Raw genomic sequence first — 24,865 nt, 5'->3', positions numbered from 1 at the left:
ATTGGTTTTGGTGCTATGTGAGGTGAATCGTTTTTATTGTTTTATTATTTTTTTTGTGAAGTTTGTGCTGGATGAAGAAGGGTAGGTCAAGTCATTACTAAATACTTTGTGGTCTCAGCTGGTTTTTATATTTTTTTTCAGTCTGAATCAGAACTCTGTTATTGAACCTTAACAGATGAAGAAAGAGTATGTGTAGCTACATCATTAGAGTTGGGTTAACAACTTTAGTACTTCACTGTAGGCACATGATGGCAATGAGGAGTTCGCCTGTGCTCTTTATATTAGATGTCTGCAGTTGCTACTGTATGAGCATCTAAATGATAACCAGCAAACGTTTTTGCTGTTTTTTCAAAATTTTAGGAGATCCTAATTAATAATTTTAGTATCATATGAAAGAGGTGTATTTTTATCGATTATTTTATTAGTTCTTTTTTAATGGTTGGATCAAAATTTCAGGTCACAAGACATAATCACTTGTTATTCTGCATATTATGCATTTGACTATTTAAGGTGTTACTCAACTGTTTATTTTGCTCTTTTGGAGTATGATACACTATCCAGGTTCACCGAATGATGAATTATAAGTGACATGTGCTTGTTTAATTTGTACTTTCGTGTTATATTTATAGTATAGATGTTGCAATATTATTGATTTTAGTTAATCGAATCATTTAGCCAAGAAAAAGAGAAGGCTTATTGCATGCATCCTTGCATCGGACCTTTATGCTTTGGAGCCCTGGTTGGTCTTCTGTTTAACTTGAACAAATTCTCACTTTGACTCAAGTGGCCATTCTATTTTGGAGTACAAAGTAGGCAACCATCAAATGATTATCGGTCTTCTTAACCTTGGTCTGTCATTTCTAAGAATCAAATCATTATCATTAAGATTGCTTTCTATGATGTTTGAGGATGTATTCTGCTCATGAAAGTTGCATACTTGCATTTTCCTCTAGGTCCCATATTCTGCTCATCGGTTCGAACCGGTATGGGCAAGGAACCGTTCGGTTTCGATTACTATGGTTGTACCGTACCGGTGGAGGCTGGTATTGGTATGGTACAAGCTGAACTGGTCGGTTCAGCAGACCTTGATCAGCATAGTCAGGAGGCACATCACCCACCTCTCTAGCCAAGCGGCATTGTAGTCTTGTATGTTCATCCCATAAGCAACGCGCTCCGGGTTATAAGTACTCTTGAATTTCTCGCTGAAGCTCTAGCTCTGAGAGGTATCCTCTAGCTGATAAACTGGCTGATAAAATGGTTGTGAATGGGCTTATCCAAATAAGCCGGCAGCAAAATTCAACCCGTAAGATGCTCCGAGCCACATAGGGTAGTAGCCGCCGGAAAATGCCTCAAACACATCATATACATATTCGTATGGGTCATAGGCTGCCTGTTGCTGCGGATAATAGGATCCAGTATGCGACTCGAAACCTGATACGTCTGTAAATTCTACTGTACGTGCGAGGTCATCTGTAGCTGCATCGTGTCCTCCTGAATGACCTCGAGGAGCCTATCTTCTATATATAATCGGATTCTGGCGGGCTCCACCAGATTGTGCATCGTGGTCTCTATTTTGTGTAGCATGCGTAAACTAGGACTCGCCGATGAATCGAAGACCATCCTACGACTGTCTCATTAACGGTGGTCTCCTATCCTTTACTCTTTTTCTGGCCAGTAGATCCATGACCACTAGAATTGCTGCTCCTGGTCTCTGGATTTGAGTGAATTGACTCCTCGACGCTCTTCATTGGGCTGCAAGTGCCTTTTTGTTTTTTTTTGGTGTGCTGGGCAGCTGCCTTTTTATCCTTTGTACCACTCGTTGCCTGCTTACCCTTTATGCCTGGCTATGTTGGGAGGATATATGTCGTCCTCCTGACTGAGTCGACTGGGTAGCGTAGTGGCCTCGTCTAAGCATCTCTCAATCATATGTCTGAGGATATCTCGGACAAGGAGTTAGTGACTGGCTATCTTATGGATGTGGCTGATATACTGGTAGGATGCGTGGAATATTGCTCTTTGCCCATTGTCTAGCATCGACCCTAGCCTCGTTGGCTAAGAAATTGGCCGGTCGTGGAGGCGATCCAAGCTCATCAAGCTCCAGCTTTTGCTCCTGCCCACAAGCCATCCGATCATAGGATAATCCTCATCATCAATGAAAGCATTATGGATTGGATCTGTGTACTTTAGCTATACTTTCTTCCGAATGCACTTCAGCATTAATCTCAGATTGTAGCGAGCATATGTAAGGTTGTTGAGGCGCTTCTATGTCAAACGATTTCTCTGTTTGCTGTGGATGAGGGCGAAGGTGGACTAGTTGCGCTTTTAGCCATTCGAGGAGACTGTCTAGAAGAGGATCCGGATAACTATCCGTTTAAGATTTTTTGCGGATAACCCAAAATGAATCCACTGTTCACCTGCAAAAATATTGAAGAAAATTACATATAAGATAGTGCCATATTAGTAACCATCTAACATCAGGTAAATGTCTTCCTGATGTGTAACGTACCTGAATTCATATTTTTCTTACGACAGCTCTCTAAATATTTTAGTCTGTGAAAAAATCTTGTACCATATTAATAATTGAAGATACCGGTTAAGTTACACATGTCATTTAAGTTAATTTATCTCTTCTAGATATAGGGTCACAACTTCTGAATCAGGCTCTATCTTGTAAATCACATTACGCAGAGCGGTCAAAAGTTCGTCATTCATATCGATTCCAGCTATGGTGTACTAAAACCAAGGGTTCAGGTAGTATGCTTCCGATAGGGTTTGTTATTTTTTAGTAAAATTATACAAATATAGGAGCAGTCTAATTTTCAGTGCTCTTGCTTATCTGCAAGATGCAAGTCTCTACCCATCTGGTAGTCCCACCGCCGCTCAATGATGTCGATATATTCCATGATCTGAATCTATGCCCGCGAGTACATCAAACATTATTGAGCGGCGGTGGGATTACCGGATGAGTAGAGACTTGCATCTTGCAGGTAAGCAAGAATATTGAAAACTAGATTGCTCTATTACTTGTACAATTTTACAATAACGAACTCTATTTACACTTCTGCAACATACTACTTGAACCCTCGTTTCAGTACACTATAGCTGGAATCGATATGGATGACGAACTTCTAGCCGCTCTGCGTAATGTGATTTACAAGATGGAGCCTGATCTAGAAGTCGCGGCCCTTTGTCTAGAAAATGGTAAGTTAACTTAAGTGATGTGTAAGTTAACTGGTATCTTCGATGATTAATATAGTACAACATAATTTTTTTATCACAGACCAAAATATTTAGAGTGGACACCGACAGCTTTGGAGTCTCGACAGCTGTCGAGTATGAATTTAGGTATGTTACACAACAAGAGGACCTTTACGTGGCGTTAGATGGTTACTCATATGATACTATCTTATATATAATTTTTTTAATATTTTTGTAGCTGAATGGTGGATTCATTTTGGGTTGTCTGCGAAAAATCTTAAGCAGCTAGCTATCCGGATACTCTTCTAGACGGTCTCTTCAAGTGGCTGTGAGCGCAATTGGTCTATCTTTGCCCTCATCTATAGCAAACAGAGGAACTGTTTGAGACAGAAGCGCCTCAACAACTTTGTACATGTTCGCTACAATTTGAGGTCGAGGCTGAAGCGCATTCAGGAGGAAGTGGAGCTAAAGTACACAGATCCGATCCATAGTGCTTTCATTGATGATGAGGATGATCCTATGATCGAATGGCTTGTGGGCCAGCAGCAGAAATCAGAGCTTGATGAGCTAGGAACATCTCCACGATCGACCAGTTTTGTAGCCAGCGAGGCTAGGGACGATGCAGGGCAATGGTCGGAGAGCAATATTTCATGCATCCTTCTAACTGATTAGCCATAACCATAGGGTAGCCAGCCACCACATGACTCCTTGTTTAAGACATTCTCTCAAAAATATGATCGAGAGATGCTTAGACGAGGCTACTACATTACCCGGTCGATTGGTCAGGAGGGCGACATACATCCTTTCAACATAGCCATGCAGAGAGAGGGTAAGCAGGCAACGAGTGGCACGTAGGATAAGAAGGCAGTTGCCCAGCACACCAAAAAAGAAAAATAAAAGGCACCTGCATCCCAATGAAGAGTGTCGAGAAGTCAATTCACTCAGATTTGGAGACTAGGAGCAACAGTTCTGGTGGTCATGGATCTGCTGGCCAGGGAAGGAGTGGACAAAAGACCACTGTTTATGAGACAACCGCAGGGTGGTCTTCGATTCACCGGTGAGTCCCAGTTTATGAATGCTACACAGAATAGGAACCACAGTGCACGATCTGGTGGAGCTCGCCAGGATCCGATTGCATATAGGACACAGGCTCGTCAAGGTCATTCAGGAGGACACGATGCAGCTACAGATGACCTCGCACGTGCAATAGGATCCATAGACGTATCAGGTTCTGAGTCGTATACTGGATCCTATTACCCGCAGCTACAGACAGCCTATGACCCATACAACTATGGATATAAAGCTTTATTAGCATTGAGGGCCAGGGTTAGATTTTAAGTTTTATTAGCTTTTGCCACTATTTGGCACATTTGGTGCACATGATTCGGTCAAGTGAAGGGTTGATATGATGGATGGCCATGATCCCATGTTCCCAGTAGTTAAGATTGGATGAGCACACGCCTGATAGTCGCCTCAGAGGTTGCATTTTATCTTATTTAGTTATAAGGTTTGGGTCAGGTCATAACTGTACAACCCAAGCCTGTTTCAACCTGCTTGAACTACATACAGGTTAGGTATATGAGACTCAGACCCAGCCGGACGAGTTTATTGGGTTGGCCAGTTTAGTGGGGTCAGGTCCAAATTTCCCTCTCTAACTTTGCATGGTTTTGTTATTTTGATTGTTATACTGTGGTTCTGTTCAGTTGCCTTCTCTTTGCACTTGTTTTTTCTATCATTTTGGAGGTGTTCCCAGTTTTATTTTTTTATTTTTAAGCTTTTCAATTTGTGTTCCACCATAGTTTCTTTCTAATTTGAATGTAGACTTGTCAATATGTTTGTTTAATAGCTTCTGCTTATTTATTTGCAGATATGCACACTTACTTCCAAAGGATGATGAGGCATTTGAGCACTATGATGCATTTATTGCAAAACGATTTGATGAGGTCTGAATCTTTGATATGTAGTATGGATGCTTTGCTCAATTGGTACCATATAAAAAGACTTATCATGAGATATATAAGTCATTTTGTTTTTCTTTTTTTTATGACATCTTGTTTATGCTAATTTTTAAAATAAAGTAATCAACATGTGTTCTGTGTTAAAATCACAAGTTCTTGCCTTTTGAGGTTCAGCATGCCGTTTTAACATTTATATGGTGTGAAAAATTATCACTAGTTGTCCCACTGGTATTTTTTGAAGCATTTGTTGTGATCCTAAAAGAAGTATTTGATATCAGGTCAACAAAATTGGCAAAATTAATCTTGCTGCTACAGGAAAAGACCTTATGGATGATGAGAAACAAGATGTGACTATCGATCTGTTTTCTGCTTTGGACATGGAAAATGATGCGATTACAGAACGAGCACCTGAGGTTGAAAATAATCAGAAACTTGGTTTGCTTATTGGTTTCCTTTCTGTTGATGACTGGTAAGTTGGTTTCTATGGCACAATCTGTGACGATTGGCTAAGCTAAAGTGCATGTTCGTTATGACTTCCATATTTTGTCTTTTGCATTTTAAGTGTTACATACAATTACAGGAGTTTTGGACATTTTGTTACTTGTTATACGGATGTCTTCTGGTGTAAGCTATGTAATACATATGCACATATACACATGCATGGACTTACATACATACATATACATTTTTGTGAATACACATATATGATATATAGAGAGAATTAAGGTAGAATGCACGAGTGTATGTAGCTCTAAATTCTTCCTAATGAAAATCAATGTTATGCTTCTCGAAATAAAAATCTTCACAGTTGGTGATGATCTATAGTGTGTATAAAATGTCCAGAGACTAAAAATCGGTTATTTTAGAGATTTCTTATCGATGCATCAAGCAAGCACAAAGTGAATAATGGCACTATATCTAGTGAGCGGAAGTATATCATAGACTATATAGTTTGTAGATCTTAACCATTGATCTTGTTCTAAATATCATATACATATTAAATTTCAGCTGATTTTGATACATCTAGACTAGATATCTAACCAAAGCACTAATATCATATTTTAAAATCGTCCATTTTTGTCGTTTTGATGCATGGTAGGACATAAAAAATGTCTCATTTTCTTGTTTCTACCTAATTTAGAAATCACAAATCGTAATCGGTGGTGTAGATTTTCATTGAGAAGTCCATTGATTTTCATTGGGAAGCATTTGGGACCACATCCACTGGTGTGCATTCTAGTCTCGCTCTCTCTCTCTACACACAGACAGACACATACACTACATTGTTTGTGTGATAGGGTAAGAATGCTCCCACTCCTACTAGCACTTGACAGATTTACCCTCCATGCGTTGCATTAGATACCTTAGCTCTACATTCATGTGGGGACTCTCAACATTTGGTCCATGCCATCAATGCACTGAAAGGTGAAGCAATCATCATTGTGGCAATAATTGCATGAAAAGGATGCATCAGTTGTGTCAAGTCCGGTGTGTTCTGCAGGCCAACGTAGTCCTGCTCGAGGGTGACTCGGCTACGGTGATTGGCTGGATCCAAAGGTGCATCGGCGACATGGGTGGCTGCCACTCATTACTCCGGGATATTCGGGCCATGGTAGGTGGAGATGTTGCCTTCCAGACCAAGCATGTCTATAAAGAGGCCAATGAAGTTGCGGATTGGATGGCCTCGTATGTGGCTGACAACTCTCCACCTACCATGGCCGGAAACTCTCTGAGTTGGTGAGAGGGAGCTGCCTAGAGCGCTCCGAGACTTGTTATCTTTTGACTTTTTTGGATGTATTCACACTAGAAGTGTATGAGTTATCCGTTGTAGCAAAAAAAAAAGATGCATTAGTGGCATAGGCCAAATGCTAAATGTAACCCCATGCATATGTCTTTCTAGTGCAACTGACTGAATATACAATATACATAAATTTTTAAGATCCTTCCTCACAACCTACGTTTCTGTCTTGTGCTCAACATGAAATTTAAGATGGGCAATTCATGTTGTCACATGCCATTCATAAGCTGGAATTCTATGCCCTGCTCCCTCCTCTGCACTCCTCTCCTAAAGATTGCATTGATCATGTTGATTTTGTTATTGTTCTGTGTATTTCTAGAGGGGAATGGCGTGGGACTGTCAGGAGTGCTCTGGTGTAGTAACCTGGTCTGTACATTGTGTTTTTCACTCTTTTCTGCCCTGGCGTTGGTTGCATTGACCATTGGAATTTAACTATTCACATTGCTATCTGGATTTATAAAAAGATCCTTAATTCAGTGAATATCCTATCTGGATGCTCACAAAGAAATTTTGATACAATTTTGCATACTCCCAAATCTGCAGTAATTTCACCAGTTCAATATGCACAACTTCCCACCTCCTCTTCTTAAGGGGAGATCAAAAAAGGGTATACAGAAGGCTGGTCTATATTTATTTTAGTAAACTTCAAATTTCAGAGAAATTTCTCTGCAGTGATACAGGAATATTACTCCGAAGGAGTCTATAAGAACCTTTTCATGATTGTCTTTTTTGATTTTCATATTTCTGTGAACCCAGCGATCTGGTTAAATTGTAGCACACTTTTATGCTTGGTAATTTTAGCTTTAGGAAATCTTGTTTCTTGCTTCCTCTATGATGGCATCAATTTCTTATGGCTCTCTAGAACAAAAAAACTGATTAAATGATCCAGATCTATTGCGTTTGACTTGATGACCTGAAAATTTTTTCATTTTTAAATCCTTAATTCATTGAACCAAAGGACATGCAACAATTCAAGGGAAACTTTAGGCTTATTAGGAAATTCCAAAAAAAGTAATGTGTTAATTCTCTATATTTTATTGTTTTTTTTGATAATATCAGCCAATTTACTAGCTTTCTATGTAAATGTATTTTAGTTTTGAGTGTTAACAATAATTTCTAATTTATTTTTTACTAATCTATAAAACAATGATATGCTATACCATACTGAACCGGACGGTATGGACATACCGTACTGTATTGGTACACAATGGGGGGTGGTACCGATATTCAGTGCGCTGAACCGGCCCCTGTACTAGACATATTTTTTTTGGGGGGGGGAGTACCGACGCTCAGTACGTCGGATCAGCCCCTGTACCAGATGTATCGACATAGTGACAGGGTAACACCGGTACAAGGCCTGGTACCGAGACGGCGTACCTTGTATAGAACACATGTAGATATTATTATGAAAACTAAAGCAAGTCACCTTCTCTTCTTATAGGCATGATTTTCCTTGATGCTTGTTATTTTTAATGAATTTTAGTTGCTTTATTATGTAAATGAAGCATCATAACAAAATGTAATTAATTAATAATGATTTAACCTGGTTACTTGAATGATAATGAGTTTCATATTGCTTTTCCATATGTTTTTCTTAAGCTTGTGTAATAACAAATTTGTGAGTATACTACTATTCTTTTTAGGCATTAATGTAAGCCACCGAAGAACGAACTGTATAGATATCTTTCAGTATGCTCTTTGTGGTTGCTTCTTGCTCGTTGTTCTATTATTACTACAGCTCTATGTTTGGCACAATCTCCAGGTTTCCCTCATTTAATAGTTGTATTGAAAATTACAATATCTTCAATGATTGTTCATAACAATATACTATGATTTCCAGGTACCATGCTCAGATACTCTTTTATCGTCTGTCCCATCTAAATCCTGTTCAGCATATCCGAATTTGCGAAGGGTTATTTAGGTTGGTCTAATTTTCTTATTCACTTTTTGGACTGGATGTTCAAATTCATTATCTATCTATTGATTTGAGCTTTATACACTTGAAATAAAAAAAAGATTTCGCTTGTTAAATACTTGAGTCTATGTGCTTGTTCAATAAATGTGACTGTTAATCTTTATTGCTGCATTGATTATAAAACTTGTTTCTTTGTTGATTCATGCAAGTTGGTCCATATGCTGGACGACTTTGATTTCGTTGATGTTCCTGAGGGACTTATGGAAACTTTATCATGGTAGACATTGTAAATTTGAGAACTCAAGCTATAATTGGTCATGAATTTTAGGAAGCCCATGTTGACTTGTAGTTACTATTACTCACATGTATCAATCTTATAGTTTGTGTGAAGTCAGGAATATCAGTTTTTCAGATAGGATGCATATTTATAATTATTTATTGGTAATGATATTTGGAAGAAATACCGTGTTAAATCATACCTCTTTCTTTGCTAATAGGGTCATTGAGAAGACTATGTCTGCGGCCTATGCTATTGTTTATCAAACGCATCGTCAAAGTTGCGCTGGTTCCGATGTTGTGGAATCAACAGCTGGATCTTCTATCCAGAATTCTTCTGTTGATCTCCCTCAGGAATTTTTCCAGATGCTTGCTGCTGCAGGACCATATCTTCATCGGGATGCTGTACTTCTTCAGAAGGTGTCATAAGTTCCTTTTGACAACTTTATAGTATTCTGTACATTGGAAACAATTCTGCAACATTATTAACTTGCCTCATAACATATCATGAAAAGGCTTTATTGCATTAGCCAATGATATTGATAAGCCACTTTCTGGACTGGCCATGTCTGTAGAATGCACTTTGTTTTTACAAGTTTCTAACCTGTAACATACACTTAAATGTTCACCGTATATGTTAGACCAATATTTTGAAGATGTTTGCCATTGTTGTTCTTGAAACATTTGATTGGTGTGGCTTTGCTGCCATCACTTCTCCAAGTGACATTTAAATATGCAGGTGTGCAGAGTGTTGAGAGCATACTACCTTTGTGCTGAAGAATTAGCTGGCCTACGAGCTAAACAAGCTAAGCTTAGGGTTGAAGAAGCACTTGGAAAATGCGTGCTTCCATCATTGCAATTAATACCTGCAAATCCTGCAGTTGGGCAAGTGATATGGGAAGTCCTTTCTCTGCTCCCCTATGAGGTTTGTTACATCACTTCTCTTCATTCTCTGTGCTTAAGTTTCATTTAATATGGGATTCAAGCGATGGAATAATCTCATATAGGATCGGTACCGCCTGTATGGTGAGTGGGAGAAGGATGATGAAAGAATCCCCATGATTCTGGCTGCAAGGCAGATTGCAAAGGTTCCTCTATCATTCCTTGTGTAATATTAAATATATCTCACGCGTTGCTGCTTAGACACTTGGATTCTCATATTCAGTTGGACACTAGAAGAATATTGAAAAGGCTTGCGAAGGAAAATTTGAAGCAGCTGGGTCGCATGGTGGCCAAACTTGCTCATTCTAACCCTATGACTGTGCTTCGCACAATTGTTCACCAGGTTTTGCGGTTTCCAAGTCATAATTATATTCGCAAAATTGGCTTTTTGTACTATTACTTTGTGGGAGTTGAATGCATTTGATGCCTGCCATTGATTTGCAGATTGAGGCATACAGGGATATGATAACACCGGTCGTAGATGCTTTCAAGTACTTGAGACAGGTGAGTTTTTCTTCTGTACTCGTTCTTTTCTAATGTCTTGTTAAGGTTAGTTTCTAATGCTTAAAGCAACTTATGCTAGTTCTCTTGGGGAGAGAGAACTTCAAACTTATTGTGTATGGATGTGCTACCTTAGAGAAATAAGAGACAATTTGCTATCAATACCTGCTCGTGATTTATGAGTTTTCTTTCTTATTTTTGCCAATCCGTGATTTATGAGTTTATTGATGCATTCAGTTCACATTTTTGCCCTCGACCTTTTGTTTTTCTGATGTATCTGGTAAGAGAAATAGACTACAGGTATAAACAATTTAGTTATGCCTGATTGCCAATTATCTATGATTCTCAAGGAGCAAAACATCTTAATGATATTCCATTTGTGTATTAGGAATACTATTTCACATTCTTGTTGGCATGTGTTGTTGAATATTATTGTCCGAGAAAAGTATGCAATTTAATTGTTATTTAGGAATACTATTTCAAAAAATGTAAGCAATTTTATAGTTGTAGTGTGCCACAACAACTACAACGATGCTAGGTTATGGGGAAAATAGTACCCTTGCGGAAGGAGCTAGTTTAGAACCCTCTTTATGCCTGTCATGGTGGTTGGTGAAAGTTGTTGAAGAATTAAAAAGTTTCCAAGGTTTCAACTGTAATGAAATGATTTCTTTAGTAGTTAGAATCAAGCTGGTGACTCTAAATGCTTTAGATTTTTTGAGCTTGACCTTTGGGTTCATTAGTGCTGGTGTTGTTTTATTCTTATTTAAATAGGACTAGCCTCTGCATATTGATTTATAAAAACTCCTGCAGAAATCTATGCTGAAAGCATGGAATTAGGGAAAAGTTTTTAAAGCTGTTACCCTTGATTTATGCTTGTGGTTGTTGGACTTTTACTATTTATATTTCTGGGCTGGGTTAGTTGGAGGTGATTTTCTTCAAGTAGATGCTATGGTGACAGTTGTTGGATAAACGGTCACTGGTCACATGGCTTCTTGGTCGGCATTTGCAGGATCTTTGGTTAACATTTTATTTAGAATTGCCTTAAACAAATATTTGCCTGGAGTTCATGAGGAAGGAGATGATTACAAATAAGGGCATGTCTCTTTTGCATTCTAGGTAGGGATTGTATTGGCTTCTTTTTGTGCTTGTTTGTTTGAGAGCTTAGCATCTTATCCTAGGATTTACGGTGCACTTTCTGATTGTCATCACAAAAATTGAACTATATGGCTCTTTCAACAAGTGTGACTTTGGCCTTAAATTTTATTTTCTTAGATCAGTCATCTTGCTAGTTGGGGTCCTTAATTTTCTGGAGAGTCAAAAATCCATTTTAATGGTGGCTCAGTTTAGCCGTTGCTTCCTCTCTCTTGAGGATGCAAGTTCTGGGATGAATATGTGGGTGTGTTTTGGGGGTTTTGTGTTTTAGATGAGCATGCTGGGTGTTGGTTTGGAGGTGGGGGCAGTATTGCAGGATTACAAGCAACCTGCATGGCATGCATGGGATCGACTACAGTTACAATTGCAAGTGATGCGATGTGCCTTTTTGATGTTAGTTATTGCAAAACTCATGATTTTATGCTATGGAGTCAAAGGCTAACCCTAGCTGTTGTTGAAGGCTCATGAAGTTCACTGACATCTGTTCAGAAATCAAATTTTGTCCCAACTATTTTGGGTTGGTTTTGTGAGCCCTCATTCATCAAGCATTCCTACATTGGACTGCTTTTGATGTTATTTCATGCTTGTCCATATGTTTTGGAAGGGGAATAATATGGTCAAGAAAACTATAAGCCAGAGAACAAGAAGAGAGAAGAAACCTTCGAAGAGGTTGGTAAGGAAGGGGGAAAGAGTAGGCAAAACTGAAGAAATAAGGGCAGCCAACAATACAAATAGAACATGCAGAATTCTTGGTTTATGTTAGCGTGTCCATCTTATCCCTTTCCTTGCTGGGCTCAAGCTGCTCACATAAAACCTGACTAAATGTTCTTCATTGTTTACCAGATCCTTGTCCTCGATCGCTATTTTTTTTTTACTACCTCTGTGTTCTCACCCAAACAAGTGATCAAATAGTTTGCCTTGGTTTGTCGTTTTATCGTGTGACACAGGATGGCAGGGATCTTGAAGGTCATTTTTTCATGGAATCCAAACTTCAAAGAGGATATGTGATGACCATTCATGATCTGGTGTTGTACAATATACGTATTTCTTTTATTGAACACATTGATTGCTGTACTTAGCCCAATCGATGGTTGAATTTTGAGATATAAGTTTGTGCTGTTGATGCAATGATTTTAAGGTTGAATAGAAGAAACTCTAATGTTGGTCTCATGATCTGATTCTAAAGATTTAGCTGCAAGATGGAATATGGTGAATATCAAGATCTTGGGGCAAGATAAATGAAGAACACTAGGTGAAAGTTCAATTGTAAATTTTCCAATTGAGAAGTGGCTTTTCTTCTTTGGTTTCATTTTCTTTGATTCTTATAGGAGTGTTTGGTGCCGAGCAAGAGACTACTTGTGGATGTATCAAGTTCTTCTTCTTCTTCTTTCTTTCTTTCTTTCTTTTTATTTCCAGATTTCTTAAGGCTATTTAGGTTGGTTTTAGCATTGATTAGGTTTTTCTCAGGCATGTTCCTGCTCTGCCTACTGCTCCTGATACACAATCCATCACTTGCCCGTAGGATGTCATTCCTTCTCTCAGTTTCTGTTTCCTCTCCAAGTTCCTAAGATTCTGCATGGCTAAGGTTGCAGAGTACAAGGGTTTCTTCTGTTATGGTAAGGCAGAAATCTAGCAAGCTTGGTATGATAAAGTACACTTTCAAATGGTGGTTGAACTGAATAGAGTGATTATATGTTGTAGTGCTTCAATTATACTATGATGTTTTGTTTTGCCTTTACGTACTGAGATTAATTAGTACTGTGTTACGCTTGCATCTGCAACTTGTTTTAGTAAAATTTTTGTTGGAAAGTAATTCATTCTGTTGTTATTTGTAATGTTTGGATTCTTTGGAATGTTCTTAGTATGATTTTTGCTGTTTTCTGGAAATCTTTTCTTTCTCTAAATTTTAAAAGTTTGACTTCTTGTCCATAGTATTTCTAATATGATTGTTTGTGTTACAGCTGGAATATGATGTGTTAGAATATGTTGTAATTGAACGTCTAGCACAAGGTGGACGTGAGAAGCTTAAAGATGATGGCCTGAATTTGTCAGATTGGCTTCAGTCTCTTGCATCCTTTTGGGGCCATCTGTATGTATATTTGACTTCAAAGCTTGTAATCGTTTTTGTATGTTTTATTCAGTATTTCTTCATTGAATGATGTCTTATTCACTCAAACCATCTGATACTTATGATTTTGATAGTTGAATCTTTTCTTTTCACTACTAAACTAACCATTTGGGTGCAGCTATGAACTATATATGTAGTTATCGTATGCTCTGATTTTTCTTAAACTGCTTTTAGTATATGTAAAATTGCAGCGTAATCCTAATTTTTGAATATTACTAAAATATGATTTCAGTTTGTTCATTTTTATTGGGAATCATTATGATTTCGGTGGTTGATTCTTGTGAAATAAACATGAAAAATACCTTTGGGATTCTTGTAGGTACTTGATGGTCATTGCTTTTTGCAGGTGTAAGAAATACCCTTCAATGGAGTTGAGAGGCCTTTTTCAGTATCTTGTTAATCAATTGAAGAAGGGCTCAGGAATTGAGCTTGTTCTGTTGCAGGTATATTCTTAAGGTTTCAGTATTTCGGTGTCTTTTGCAAATTATGTATTGGAACATTACGAAGTCTAAGTAGTTGAGTGATGCAGGAGCTTATTCAGCAGATGGCAAATGTTCAGTACACTGAGAACATGACCGAGGAGCAACTTGATGCTATGGCAGGAGGTGAAACATTGAGATATCAAGCTACTCTCTTTGGAATGACTAGAAACAATAAGGTATAATCAGGGGAAGCCTCTTTGGTTGTTTTTTTTTAATCTTGTTGGTAATGATAGTCAAATGATGATTATTACCTTTAAGATCCAAAATCACAATGTGAAATATAACTTTTTCCTATGTAACTTTTCAGCAATTGTTCTCCTCTCTGAATTGTGATAATTGGGATCTGGTGTCTATCTCTGATAAGCACACGTGTCTGGCGTCCTTGTTTTTTGTATTTGTTTTGACATGCTTAATCTGCAATAAATATTTTTTTCCTACACTAAATATGTAGTGATTGTTTCTTTAAATGACAAGTTTGAATTTGTTGAATTATAATTGTCTCATGCGCAGAGTTTCAACTAGAACTGAATGTATGTTGCAATTACTTTTCATGGTATCACATAAGGAGGTTTTGTCACAATCTCATATCTGGGGCATGAAGTTGTCCTGAGGGTTGGCCTCTTTGCCCTTGTTGAAATTTGATATGATCCTACTATCAAAGTGATATTGGTAGTGCGACTGGTCTGCCCCATATTAATTTATTTCAGCTGATGATTTTTGTCAGGAAACTCGAATATAATCATGGTTAGTGATTGAGTCGCAGTAATTGTGATATTTGGAAGCTTGATTATAATTTATGCATGCTTTTTTAGCGCCATGACTCATTTTCTATATTTTAATTTGAAGAAATTAATGATTTTTGTTCTACTTCGTAATTGCTGAACGGTGATGGCATTAATACGGACATGTTATCTCCATTTGAATTTACTTAGTGATGGATGGAGTAAGCTATTGTCTACTTATTTGCACAATATAAATCTTGTAAGTATGACTTATTCGTTTACGTTTGCAGGCATTGACTAAATCTACCAACAGACTTAGGGACTCCTTACTTCCGAAGGAAGAGCCTAAGCTTGCTATTCCTCTTTTGTTACTTATAGCTCAACATCGCTCCATGTAAGATGTCAAAAAGCAGTGCTTGTCAACAAATTTTGGATATAATTGCTCTTTTCCTCTCAAATAGGGTCTTGCAATCTCTCTCTTACTCTCTCTCCACCCCCTTCTTTTCCCTCTCCCCCCATCATGTGTGTGTGTGTTTTGATTTTGCTTTTCGGGTTAGGAGGGTGTTGCCGTTAGTGCATTAGTTGATGGAATGAGTTAAATGTAATTATGTGATGCTGTCAGGGTCATCATAAATGCTGATGCACCATACATCAAAATGGTTAGCGAGCAGTTTGACAGGTGCCATGGCACACTTCTTCAATATGTTGAGTTTCTCTTGAGTGCCGTAACTCCATCTATGACCTACGCTCAGCTGTGTCCTCCTCTAGATGATCTTGTTCACAAGTACCATCTTGATGCAGAGGTAATATGTTAAGCACATCAAAACTGCTTTCACTTGTTCACTTCCTTCCGAGCAATTTAATTTCTAAAGAATTGCATATTTAAATATTTAATGGTTTGTGAGAACTATTTTTATCAGCAAATTTGACTAACGTAAACTTTTGACATAACTGGCTTGTGTTTTCCAAATTGTGAAGCAAACTCAACTGTATGTTACAGATACAGATGGAATAGTTTTGTCCTCTTCATAATATCATGCCTCTGCTTTTTGCACCTAAACTTTGATTAGATCTAACTGTAATGCAGGTAGCATTTCTGGTATATCGCCCTGTGATGAGGCTCTTCAAAAGCATAAGTGGGGCTGAAATATGCTGGCCTCTTGACATAACTGAAGAGCCCCATGCTCCAAGTACAAATAATGAAGCAGAGCCCTCAAATTTATCTAGTGATGTTGTTTTGGATCTTGGTTCACCCTGGAAGCTTGTCAAGTAAGCTTTAGTATGTTGCAAATTTAATATCTTTATTTTCTTACTTTGTTTTCCATTAAATTGTATACCACATGTATTGCATCTTTTCCTGTTACAGAGAATAGCCACATGAATGTCAATTTCTTCTCTTCACGATTGTTCTTCTCTGTTTCTCTTGTTATCTGTGACTGGCTACGGTCTGCTTGACATTTGCTCCTATTTGTTTAACATAATCAGATTGCTATGTCTTTTCATCTGTATTTCTTCTTATACAGTTGGTCAGACCTCCTTGACACAGTCCGGTCAATGCTGCCTCTGAAAGCTTGGAATAGCCTGTCTCCTGATCTGTATGCTACATTTTGGGGGCTTACCCTCTATGATCTTTATGTTCCTCGACAACGTTATGAATCAGAGATTATGAAGCAGCATGCTGCTATTAAAGCCTTAGAAGAACTTTCTGACACTTCCAATATAGCTATCACAAAGCGGAAAAAAGACAAGGAAAGGATCCAAGAGTTACTTGACAGATTGACTTGTGAATTTCAAAAGCACGAACAACATGTTGCATCTGTGCATCAAAGGCTTAGTCGTGAGAAGGACAAGTGGCTGAGTTCCTGCCCGGATACCCTAAAGATAAACATGGAGTTTCTTCAACGGTGTATCTTCCCACGCTGCATCTTCAGCATGCCAGATGCTGTGTATTGTGCTATGTTTGTGCATATGCTACATTCACTTGGCACACCATTTTTTAACACGGTCAACCATATCGATGTTCTTATATGTAAAACCCTACAGCCGATGATCTGTTGCTGCACCGAATTTGAAGCTGGCAGACTTGGAAGGTTTTTATATGAGACACTAAAGATGGCTTACCATTGGAAGGTATTATAAGAGAGAGTGATTGTGCCCATCATTTACATTTATCTGCTGTTTGCTTGCAGATAATGATAGAAATATACTTAAGCAGATATTTATATGAGCAGTTATTTGTTTTAGAGGTTCTGAGGTTCTTCAAAATGTTACCTTTTACAGAGTGATGAGTCCATATATGAACGCGAATGTGGAAACATGCCAGGGTTTGCTGTCTATTACAGATTCCCGAACAGTCAGCGTGTAACTTATAGCCAATTTATTAGAGTATGCTCTTTTGCCATGATGACTGTTTTATGTTTTCTTTGGAGAACACTGCTTATCTAGTTTTCCGTCAGTATATTGTCATTGACAATTTCAACTTTTATCTCTCTTTTTTGGTAGCTAGAATCACTACTACTTACAGATCTTTTCTTATTTTTTGGTTGAAGAGCTACTTTTTTTTCTCTAAATTCTAGTTTTCAATATATGATGACTTGAGTAGGAAATACATGTAGGATCATGTTCAATAATCCATTAATCTGGATGTGAAGTTTGAGAGTAAGGGATGCACTAATTCTAGCCAAGTGTAACAGACTGCAAAGACACGATAGGTTTTTCTTAGTTTGCTTGTCAATGCAATGTATTTTATTTATGATGATGAAATTAGGTGTTAATTTTACAGTTTTTCTACAAGTTCCCTTTTACTTGTAACTTAGCTTCATGATTGTTTTGAACCATTAATTGTCATATTTAATTTGAATGCCCTTTCCTTCTCCTGGTGAACAACAAATACTACTGACTGCATGAGATGCTTCTTGTGCATGATCTCCACGTAAGAGAGCATCTTCGAATCTAATTGATAAAGCAGCCAGTTTATGTTAGCCTTATTTTGGATGATGGTTGATCAAACTTTAGTAGAGAGGGTTTCAAAAGCATCCACCTTGTAAGCTTATGCCTAATTTCCCTCTACTGTTGTGATCATCCTATTCATAGATCCATCTAGTTGATGTTTGGTCCTGCCAACTAGAGATCCTCAGAGGCTGACGGAGGAGGAGGCCATCTCAGTGTTGATTTGATCTCCTTCTCTGACCTATGCCTGGAAGCACTGATGTCATCATCTTACCTTGGGATATCATCTTGCACCCAGCGCTCACTTCCCGTGCATCCGAAGATTCTTACTCCCTAGTGTCATTGTGATTGAGGATTTCAGCTGCCGATATGTGACAGAACTTCCTATATGGACTTGAAATTAGACATTGTATATGAAGCCTGAGTAAATTTAGTGTAGTTTAACAGTTCATGACATAAAACAAGTTACAATATAGGATGTTATGTACCATGTTGTGAAACGAACCTAAACATCTGTAGGTGTGTTTAATATGCATCTTGCTCTTTTTTCCCCAAAAGGCGATATAGTCTTTTGTTTTCAAAATGTTAGTTGCATTTAGCCTAAACTTTTTCTGTCAAAAATCTGAACACTGGTTTTAGCATGCCTGTTATCGTAAATTATGTATCAGCTGAATTTTGGCCGACATTTTAATTTTCGTGGACCCTCATATGTTTTCTAAAGGTACACTGGAAATGGAGCGGAAGGATAACTAGATTGCTTGTACAGTGCTTGGAATCTACCGAGTACATGGAAATACGAAATGCTCTTATTGTGTTGACAAAGATATCTAGTGTTTTCCCTGTTACTCGAAAGAGTGGTATTAATCTTGAAAAGCGGGTAAAGGAAATCTACTTTGTTTCAAACTCATTGATGCTGTCATCCTTTGTAGGTTATATTCTATTGTTTTCTTTTTCTTTTTGTAGGTAGCTAAAATTAAAGGGGATGAGAGAGAAGATTTGAAAGTTTTGGCTACTGGTGTAGCTGCCGCTTTGGCTGCTCGCAAGGTTAGTTTCATGCTGAAGAAATCAATTTAACATGTCATGACATGTATAATATTTTATCTAAGTTTTTAAATATCGGTATCGAACCCTATAATATTTTTTCTATTGAGATGTTACAGTATTGATACCATGGTATGCGGTACCGTACCATACCGGACGGTACCGGACGTAATATACCGTACCGGTCCGGTATAGGTACTAGTGGCGTATCGACACTCAGTACGCCAGGCATACTGCGTACCATACCGTACCGACATTATGATAGTGTGGCACCAGTATGGGGTCCGGTATTGGTACGACGAACTTTAATTGATACTAACGGCACACTCGGAAACCAATAACTTCAGAAAAATGAAAATTGTCAGTATGCATTGGTGTGGTACCATTGATACACAATGGTATGGGCTGGTATAGCTGGTACATTACCGATATATAAGGTTTGGGCATCCTGGAACCCATATCAGTGCCGATTTCGTATCGAAATGGTACTATACTGCTTGTGCCATCCCATTCCAGCAGTTTTTTGAATCCGTGGTTTTATCTGTAGCCTTGATTGCTGCAAGGTTTTAACAATTTTTTTTTATCATACAATGTTCTCTACCTAAAACATGCAGAGCTCATGGGTTTCTGAGGAAGAATTTGGTATGGGTCATATTGATCTAAAGCATGCAGCATCACCGGCAAAATCACTTGCTGGTAACCTGGGCAATGCGTCAAATGGTTCTGCTCTTGGTATATCTCAGAATGAGATGTCTGGGACAAGGAATGCCACTACAGGGAATCAGGTAGCGGATCTGTTGAATATAGTTAGAGACCAGATGACACGTGCAAAATCTACAGATGGCAGGTCCGATCGATCAGAAGGTGGAATGCTTTTGAAATCTGATTCAGCACAACAAAAATCAAGGAGTAGCTCTTCCACGAATGGGCCTGATAGTCAAACACACACTTCTTCTTTGCCACCTAAACCTTCTGGGATCATGAAAAATCCAGATGAACTTCCAAAAGTTTCGGCAGAGGAAACAGTTACAAAAGTTGCTTCAAAGGGCGCTGTGGAATCTGAGGTATCTAAGTATTATGTTCAAACTGAAGATAAAAATTTTCTGTGTTTTGACTACATAGGTACCTTGTTGACTAAAGAATTGTCAAGTTGCACGTATCTGCTTCTAATTGTCTCCTGAAATAGTGAGCTTTATGCTGGGATCTTGTTTGTTTTTTTAATATAATTTTAGGGATTTTCTAAAGGCATATTTTCATAAGCTTGCTTTAGAGAGAATCAAGTTGGATACCTTCACTTCGATTATAAGGAAATATTTTTAACTTATCCCCTTTTTTATCTCCTCTCTAGTCAGGGTTTGTTGACTGAAGGCATGGTTTTTAAGTGTGTTTTATGTTTTTGCCGTGGTTTAGGGGTTCTTAATGCTTATCCTGCATCAACACTTTTGGTGGTGCTTGGTGGGTAAATATGAAGTGGCAAAACACAATTTTGAGCCTCAGGGAAAAAAAATTAATTATCATATTTATAGAGGGTACGATCGGAGCAGGGATCTGAAGGTCTTACCATGTTTCTAGATCAATGTGCTGTCGAGATGCATGAAGCATTCTTTTTTCCATTGATGCCTTGCATTCTTTTAAAGGTGGCCCTAAAGGTGCTAGCGTGTTCTTTAAGGTGCTCCACTCATTTTTCCTGTTGTGTTTCAATTCTATGTAGTAAGAGAGGATTAATGTGATTCACATGGCTTAGTGGCTTTTCCCATGTTAAATGTCCTATTTTGCCCCGGCCATTGTTAGTGCCTTGTTGAATTAAAAAAAAGGGGATCCTGGTGCGCCAGGCTTCTGCCGTTATGAGGTCTGGGGAGGGTCAGTTGTACACATCTTTATCCCTGTGTGTGGAGAGGTTGTTTCCATGTTTCAAATTCATGACACCTCTGTCACATTGTAGTGGTCTTCACGATGTACCAAGGCCTGCCCTCTTGCTCCCGTGTTATTTAGAATACTTTTATCAATTTGTGTCTTTCAAAATAGTCAAGAGTTCCATGTTGCACCATGTTCCAGGAGTTAGACTTTCCCCTCTTCTTTCTATAGGGATGATAAGAAGGTTTACGTTTGGATCTTTTATGGTGAATACTGAATTGGGTTTCCTATTCTGTCTATAGTAACACTTCATCTTTTAAATGGTCATGTGCTTCTAGGAGATGGAATTTTTATTTCAACACATAAGCAATATTCTTTTATTTTCTTTGATTGTTCATCATTGACAGGATATATTTATTACATGGTTGTGGTTCCTTAATCCTTTGAACATAGAGATTGTTGGTCAATTTTTTAACAAATAGTTCCTTTTCCTAGGAGGTTCCTGGATGTTGTTTCAACTTTTCAAGATGGAAGTTTATTTTAGTATTGCTGGTTCCTTTTACTATTAAGTTGTTTCTTATTATTTGGGATGTCTTGAAAATAACACCCATTGTTTGTAGGCAAGTGGATGACAAGCTTGTCGATTCTTTAGAAGGCTAAATAATTGTTAATCAGTTAGTTTTCAGAAGATGGTGAAACCTTTTGATTTGCTGTTGCATAAGTCATGGTGCTAACTGCTAAGTCTGATATTCTGCAATGTGGTTTCTTTTTAAGGATTCTCCCTGATGCAATGGATGGACTGGTTTCATAAGGAGGGGCCATTTCTGTTGGTTGCTGCATTGGGTTTGTCTGTTTTGGGGATGATCATTGGATAGCCTAGGCAACCTAGGAGCTGGCTTTGTGCCCATGCTACTCCCTGTGTGCCCTGTGATTGGTCAGGCAATTGAAATAAGAAATTCAATTATCCGTTTCTAATTCTGTAATTTGTTTTAGGTCTAGCATTTCCACACGCATCAATGTCAAGTGACAACGAGTGTAGAGATAATCTGTAACAATTAAACACACTTTCAACCTTTAAGGTATGATTCAATTTGTGAAATATATGCTAGCATGAAACATAATAGAGATAATAAAACATAAAGTTGTTTTATCTGGGATGGTAGTGTTTGCGGAGCTTCTTTGGTCATTTAACTTACTAGAGCCTAGAGCAGTGCATCAAGGATTTGGTTGAAAAGACTTTATAGGGTCATTTGATTTTTTTTAGTAGTTTTTCTCTTAATATGGTGAAGATTTTTAGAGAAAATCCACTTTATTTTCATTTTCGAAAAAAATGGGTCACTTGTCCCACTCCCCCCATTTATTTTGCAAAATGTCCTGTTTGAACTTTACTGGACCGTTCCTACCCTCAAATGAATGCAGACATTTAGCTTATAAATACATACATATTGATGGTGAATGCACTCGTAATACTTATTGATGAATATGCAGAAATAACACTCATCAGGGGTGCAGTATAATGGTCCTGCAAAGTCTCACATGAACCGTCTGCAGAAAGTATAGGTGACCTTTTTGTGCAGATGTGCAAATAAAGTAGCTTTTTCTTTTAAACTTACCTTTTAACATATCTCATTTCACTGTAGCATCATTCTGTCATAGATATGCAAGCATTTTCCCGCTGTTTGGACCCTAAAGAAACCGCTTTCCGTTTCCTGTATATTTTGAACGTGTACATGATCATGCATGTGTGCATGGATATATGTACTTACATCTCGGTGTATAAATGACTGCCTGGTGAAAATGTAATATAGATCATGCATGACACCCCCCCCCCCCCCCCCCCCCCCCAACCACCAATTGTCCAGGTGCCCAGGCAGTTGACCATAGAAAAAATAGTTAAAAGGAGATCGACAAATCCAAATATTAACTTTTTCTCAAGATTTTTCTGATTTATGTCTGTACTGATGGTTAATTACATAGATTCTTGAATTGCCATTTTGACTTCAAGAATTATTTTAATTTGGCTAGTTTAACTGTGCTTGAATTTCTAGATATGCATTAAATGGTAATTGAAGAAAGATATATTTTGTTGAGCTATTTTGCAGAAAGTGTGAAGTGACTGAAACCTGATCATCTACCTTTATTCTATTAGAGTTTTACATGTTGTCTGTTGCAGCATGCGTAACATCAGGCTCTAGTCTCACTTCACCATGATTTTTGCTCTTGACAGACCAGACCCCAGCAAAAACGTTCAGCACAGAATTCTCTTGGTAGGCTACCAAAACAGGAGTTGGTCAAAGAAGATACTAAATCTGGAAAATCAATCAGCAGAACTGCCTATCAGCAATCTTCTGCAACAGCTGACAGGGATCTTTCAGCTCATCAATCAGAGAGTAGGCAAGGTGGTACTGCTACTAATTCTTCGTCCACTTCCAATGGTAACTTAAGTTCAACATCAGGAAAAGTAGCAAGTTCCTCCTCAAAAATGAATGATGTGCATGTTAGTCTATCCAAGATGGAAAGTGGACCTATCAAACCCTTGGATGACAATGTAGAAGCACCTGATGCTTTCCCTAAACAGCAAAAGAGATCTGTTCCAGCTGAAGAACAAGATAGATTGAACAAACGAAGGAAAGGAGACACTGATGGAAAGGATGGTGAGGCTATGGAAGTGCGATTATCTGATAAGGAAAAAACTTTTGACCCCAGATCAATGGAAAAATCTCACTTTCCAGATCATGAGAGGCCTACAATTGAAGAACAAAGCCCAATTAGGCCTGTGGATAAGCATTCTGATAAATCTAAAGACAAAACTATTGAAAGATATGACAAAGACCGCAGGGAAAAATTGGATCGGCCTGATAAGAGCCGTGGTGGGGACATTCTTGAGAAATCAAGAGATAGGTCAATTGAAAGACATGGAAGAGAACGTTCTGTCGAAAGAGTGCAGGAGAGAGCAGTAGATAGGAATATAGATAGGTCTGTTGATAAATCTAGAGATGACAGAAGCAAAGATGACAGGAATAAACTACGACACAATGAGGCTCCCATGGATAAGGTGCATTCCGATGAGCGTTTTCATGGACAAGGTTTGCCGCCGCCACCTCCGCTACCTCCAAGTTTCGTTCCCCAATCTGTTGGTGGTAGTCGAAGAGATGAAGAGCCTGAAAGAAGGGTCAGTAACACTAGACACACACAGCGGCTGTCGCCTAGGCATGATGAAAAAGAACGTATGCGCTCAGAGGAGAATGTTTTAGCATCACATGATGATGCAAAACGTAGGAGAGATGATGAGTTTCGAGAAAAAAAGTGGGAGGAACGAGGAGATGCGCCAAATAAGGTACATCTGTAACTTCATCCTTTTGAAGTTGTTTTTATATCATTGTTCTTTATTCATTTATACGCAAGCAATTGCATGTATGAGAGGTCAGTGTATGTGGCTTTCTGGAATTCTGATAGCAGAATGTCTTTAATATTATGTCTCATATCTGTTGACATAATGTGCAAACCTGTGTCAGTCTAGGACTTTAATATGAGTTTTTACTGGGAACATCAACGTGCACCCAGTGGCAATTATAATTAGTCCTATTATAATGGAGTATTGGTCCTTTTTTTTTTAATTTATTTTTTATAGTCAATTGTGCTCTACCAGTCTACCAATGTGACCAATAGTTATCATTGGTCTCCTGATTTTCTAAATTTATGCCCATAAGAGTTGTGGAATTTTTTGAAACCTTGAAAAACTTATCTTTATTTTTCAATAAAATGTCTTGTGGTCCTTGAAAAAACCAATATATATATGTTCAGTTCATCAGTTGGCAAAAGTTTACTATATTATTGATTTATTGCTTTTTGGATGATATAGACAGGGCTCACCTTCATGGATACATGTTATATCTCTTTGCCAGTTGAGTAATATGCACTGTAATGTGAATTCACTAACTACATATCC

The 24,865-nt window shown here is 38.1% G+C and overlaps 1 protein-coding gene across 4 annotated transcripts in view; it reads left to right on the top strand.

The window, feature by feature from the left end:
* LOC103705821 (THO complex subunit 2-like) overlaps nucleotides 1-24,865 on the top strand; it is a 42,978-nt gene that overhangs the window by 13,108 nt on the left and 5,005 nt on the right. For all 4 annotated transcript variants that reach the window (XR_003385421.2, XM_008789690.4, XM_008789692.4 and 1 more), the window contains 20 exons: nucleotides 5,066-5,141; nucleotides 5,435-5,625; nucleotides 8,795-8,875; nucleotides 9,367-9,565; nucleotides 9,885-10,070; nucleotides 10,153-10,233; nucleotides 10,311-10,430; nucleotides 10,532-10,591; nucleotides 13,702-13,829; nucleotides 14,215-14,311; nucleotides 14,398-14,526; nucleotides 15,363-15,466; nucleotides 15,695-15,875; nucleotides 16,160-16,341; nucleotides 16,596-17,202; nucleotides 17,353-17,457; nucleotides 18,743-18,898; nucleotides 18,985-19,065; nucleotides 19,677-20,126; nucleotides 23,144-24,253. Coding sequence is in view for 3 of the 4 variants with exons in the window: in XM_008789690.4 (XP_008787912.2) it covers nucleotides 5,066-5,141; nucleotides 5,435-5,625; nucleotides 8,795-8,875; nucleotides 9,367-9,565; nucleotides 9,885-10,070; nucleotides 10,153-10,233; nucleotides 10,311-10,430; nucleotides 10,532-10,591; nucleotides 13,702-13,829; nucleotides 14,215-14,311; nucleotides 14,398-14,526; nucleotides 15,363-15,466; nucleotides 15,695-15,875; nucleotides 16,160-16,341; nucleotides 16,596-17,202; nucleotides 17,353-17,457; nucleotides 18,743-18,898; nucleotides 18,985-19,065; nucleotides 19,677-20,126; nucleotides 23,144-24,253 (4,324 nt within the window). In the remaining variant the exon portion in view is untranslated. The remainder of the gene's footprint in view (nucleotides 1-5,065; nucleotides 5,142-5,434; nucleotides 5,626-8,794; nucleotides 8,876-9,366; nucleotides 9,566-9,884; nucleotides 10,071-10,152; nucleotides 10,234-10,310; nucleotides 10,431-10,531; nucleotides 10,592-13,701; nucleotides 13,830-14,214; nucleotides 14,312-14,397; nucleotides 14,527-15,362; nucleotides 15,467-15,694; nucleotides 15,876-16,159; nucleotides 16,342-16,595; nucleotides 17,203-17,352; nucleotides 17,458-18,742; nucleotides 18,899-18,984; nucleotides 19,066-19,676; nucleotides 20,127-23,143; nucleotides 24,254-24,865) is intronic.

This window comes from Phoenix dactylifera, chromosome 15, assembly GCF_009389715.1.
Source record: "Phoenix dactylifera cultivar Barhee BC4 chromosome 15, palm_55x_up_171113_PBpolish2nd_filt_p, whole genome shotgun sequence".
In the NCBI taxonomy this organism is placed as follows: Eukaryota; Viridiplantae; Streptophyta; class Magnoliopsida; order Arecales; family Arecaceae; genus Phoenix; species Phoenix dactylifera.
The sequence above is the reverse complement of the archived record's forward strand: the minus strand, read 5'-3'. Positions and strand labels throughout refer to the sequence as shown.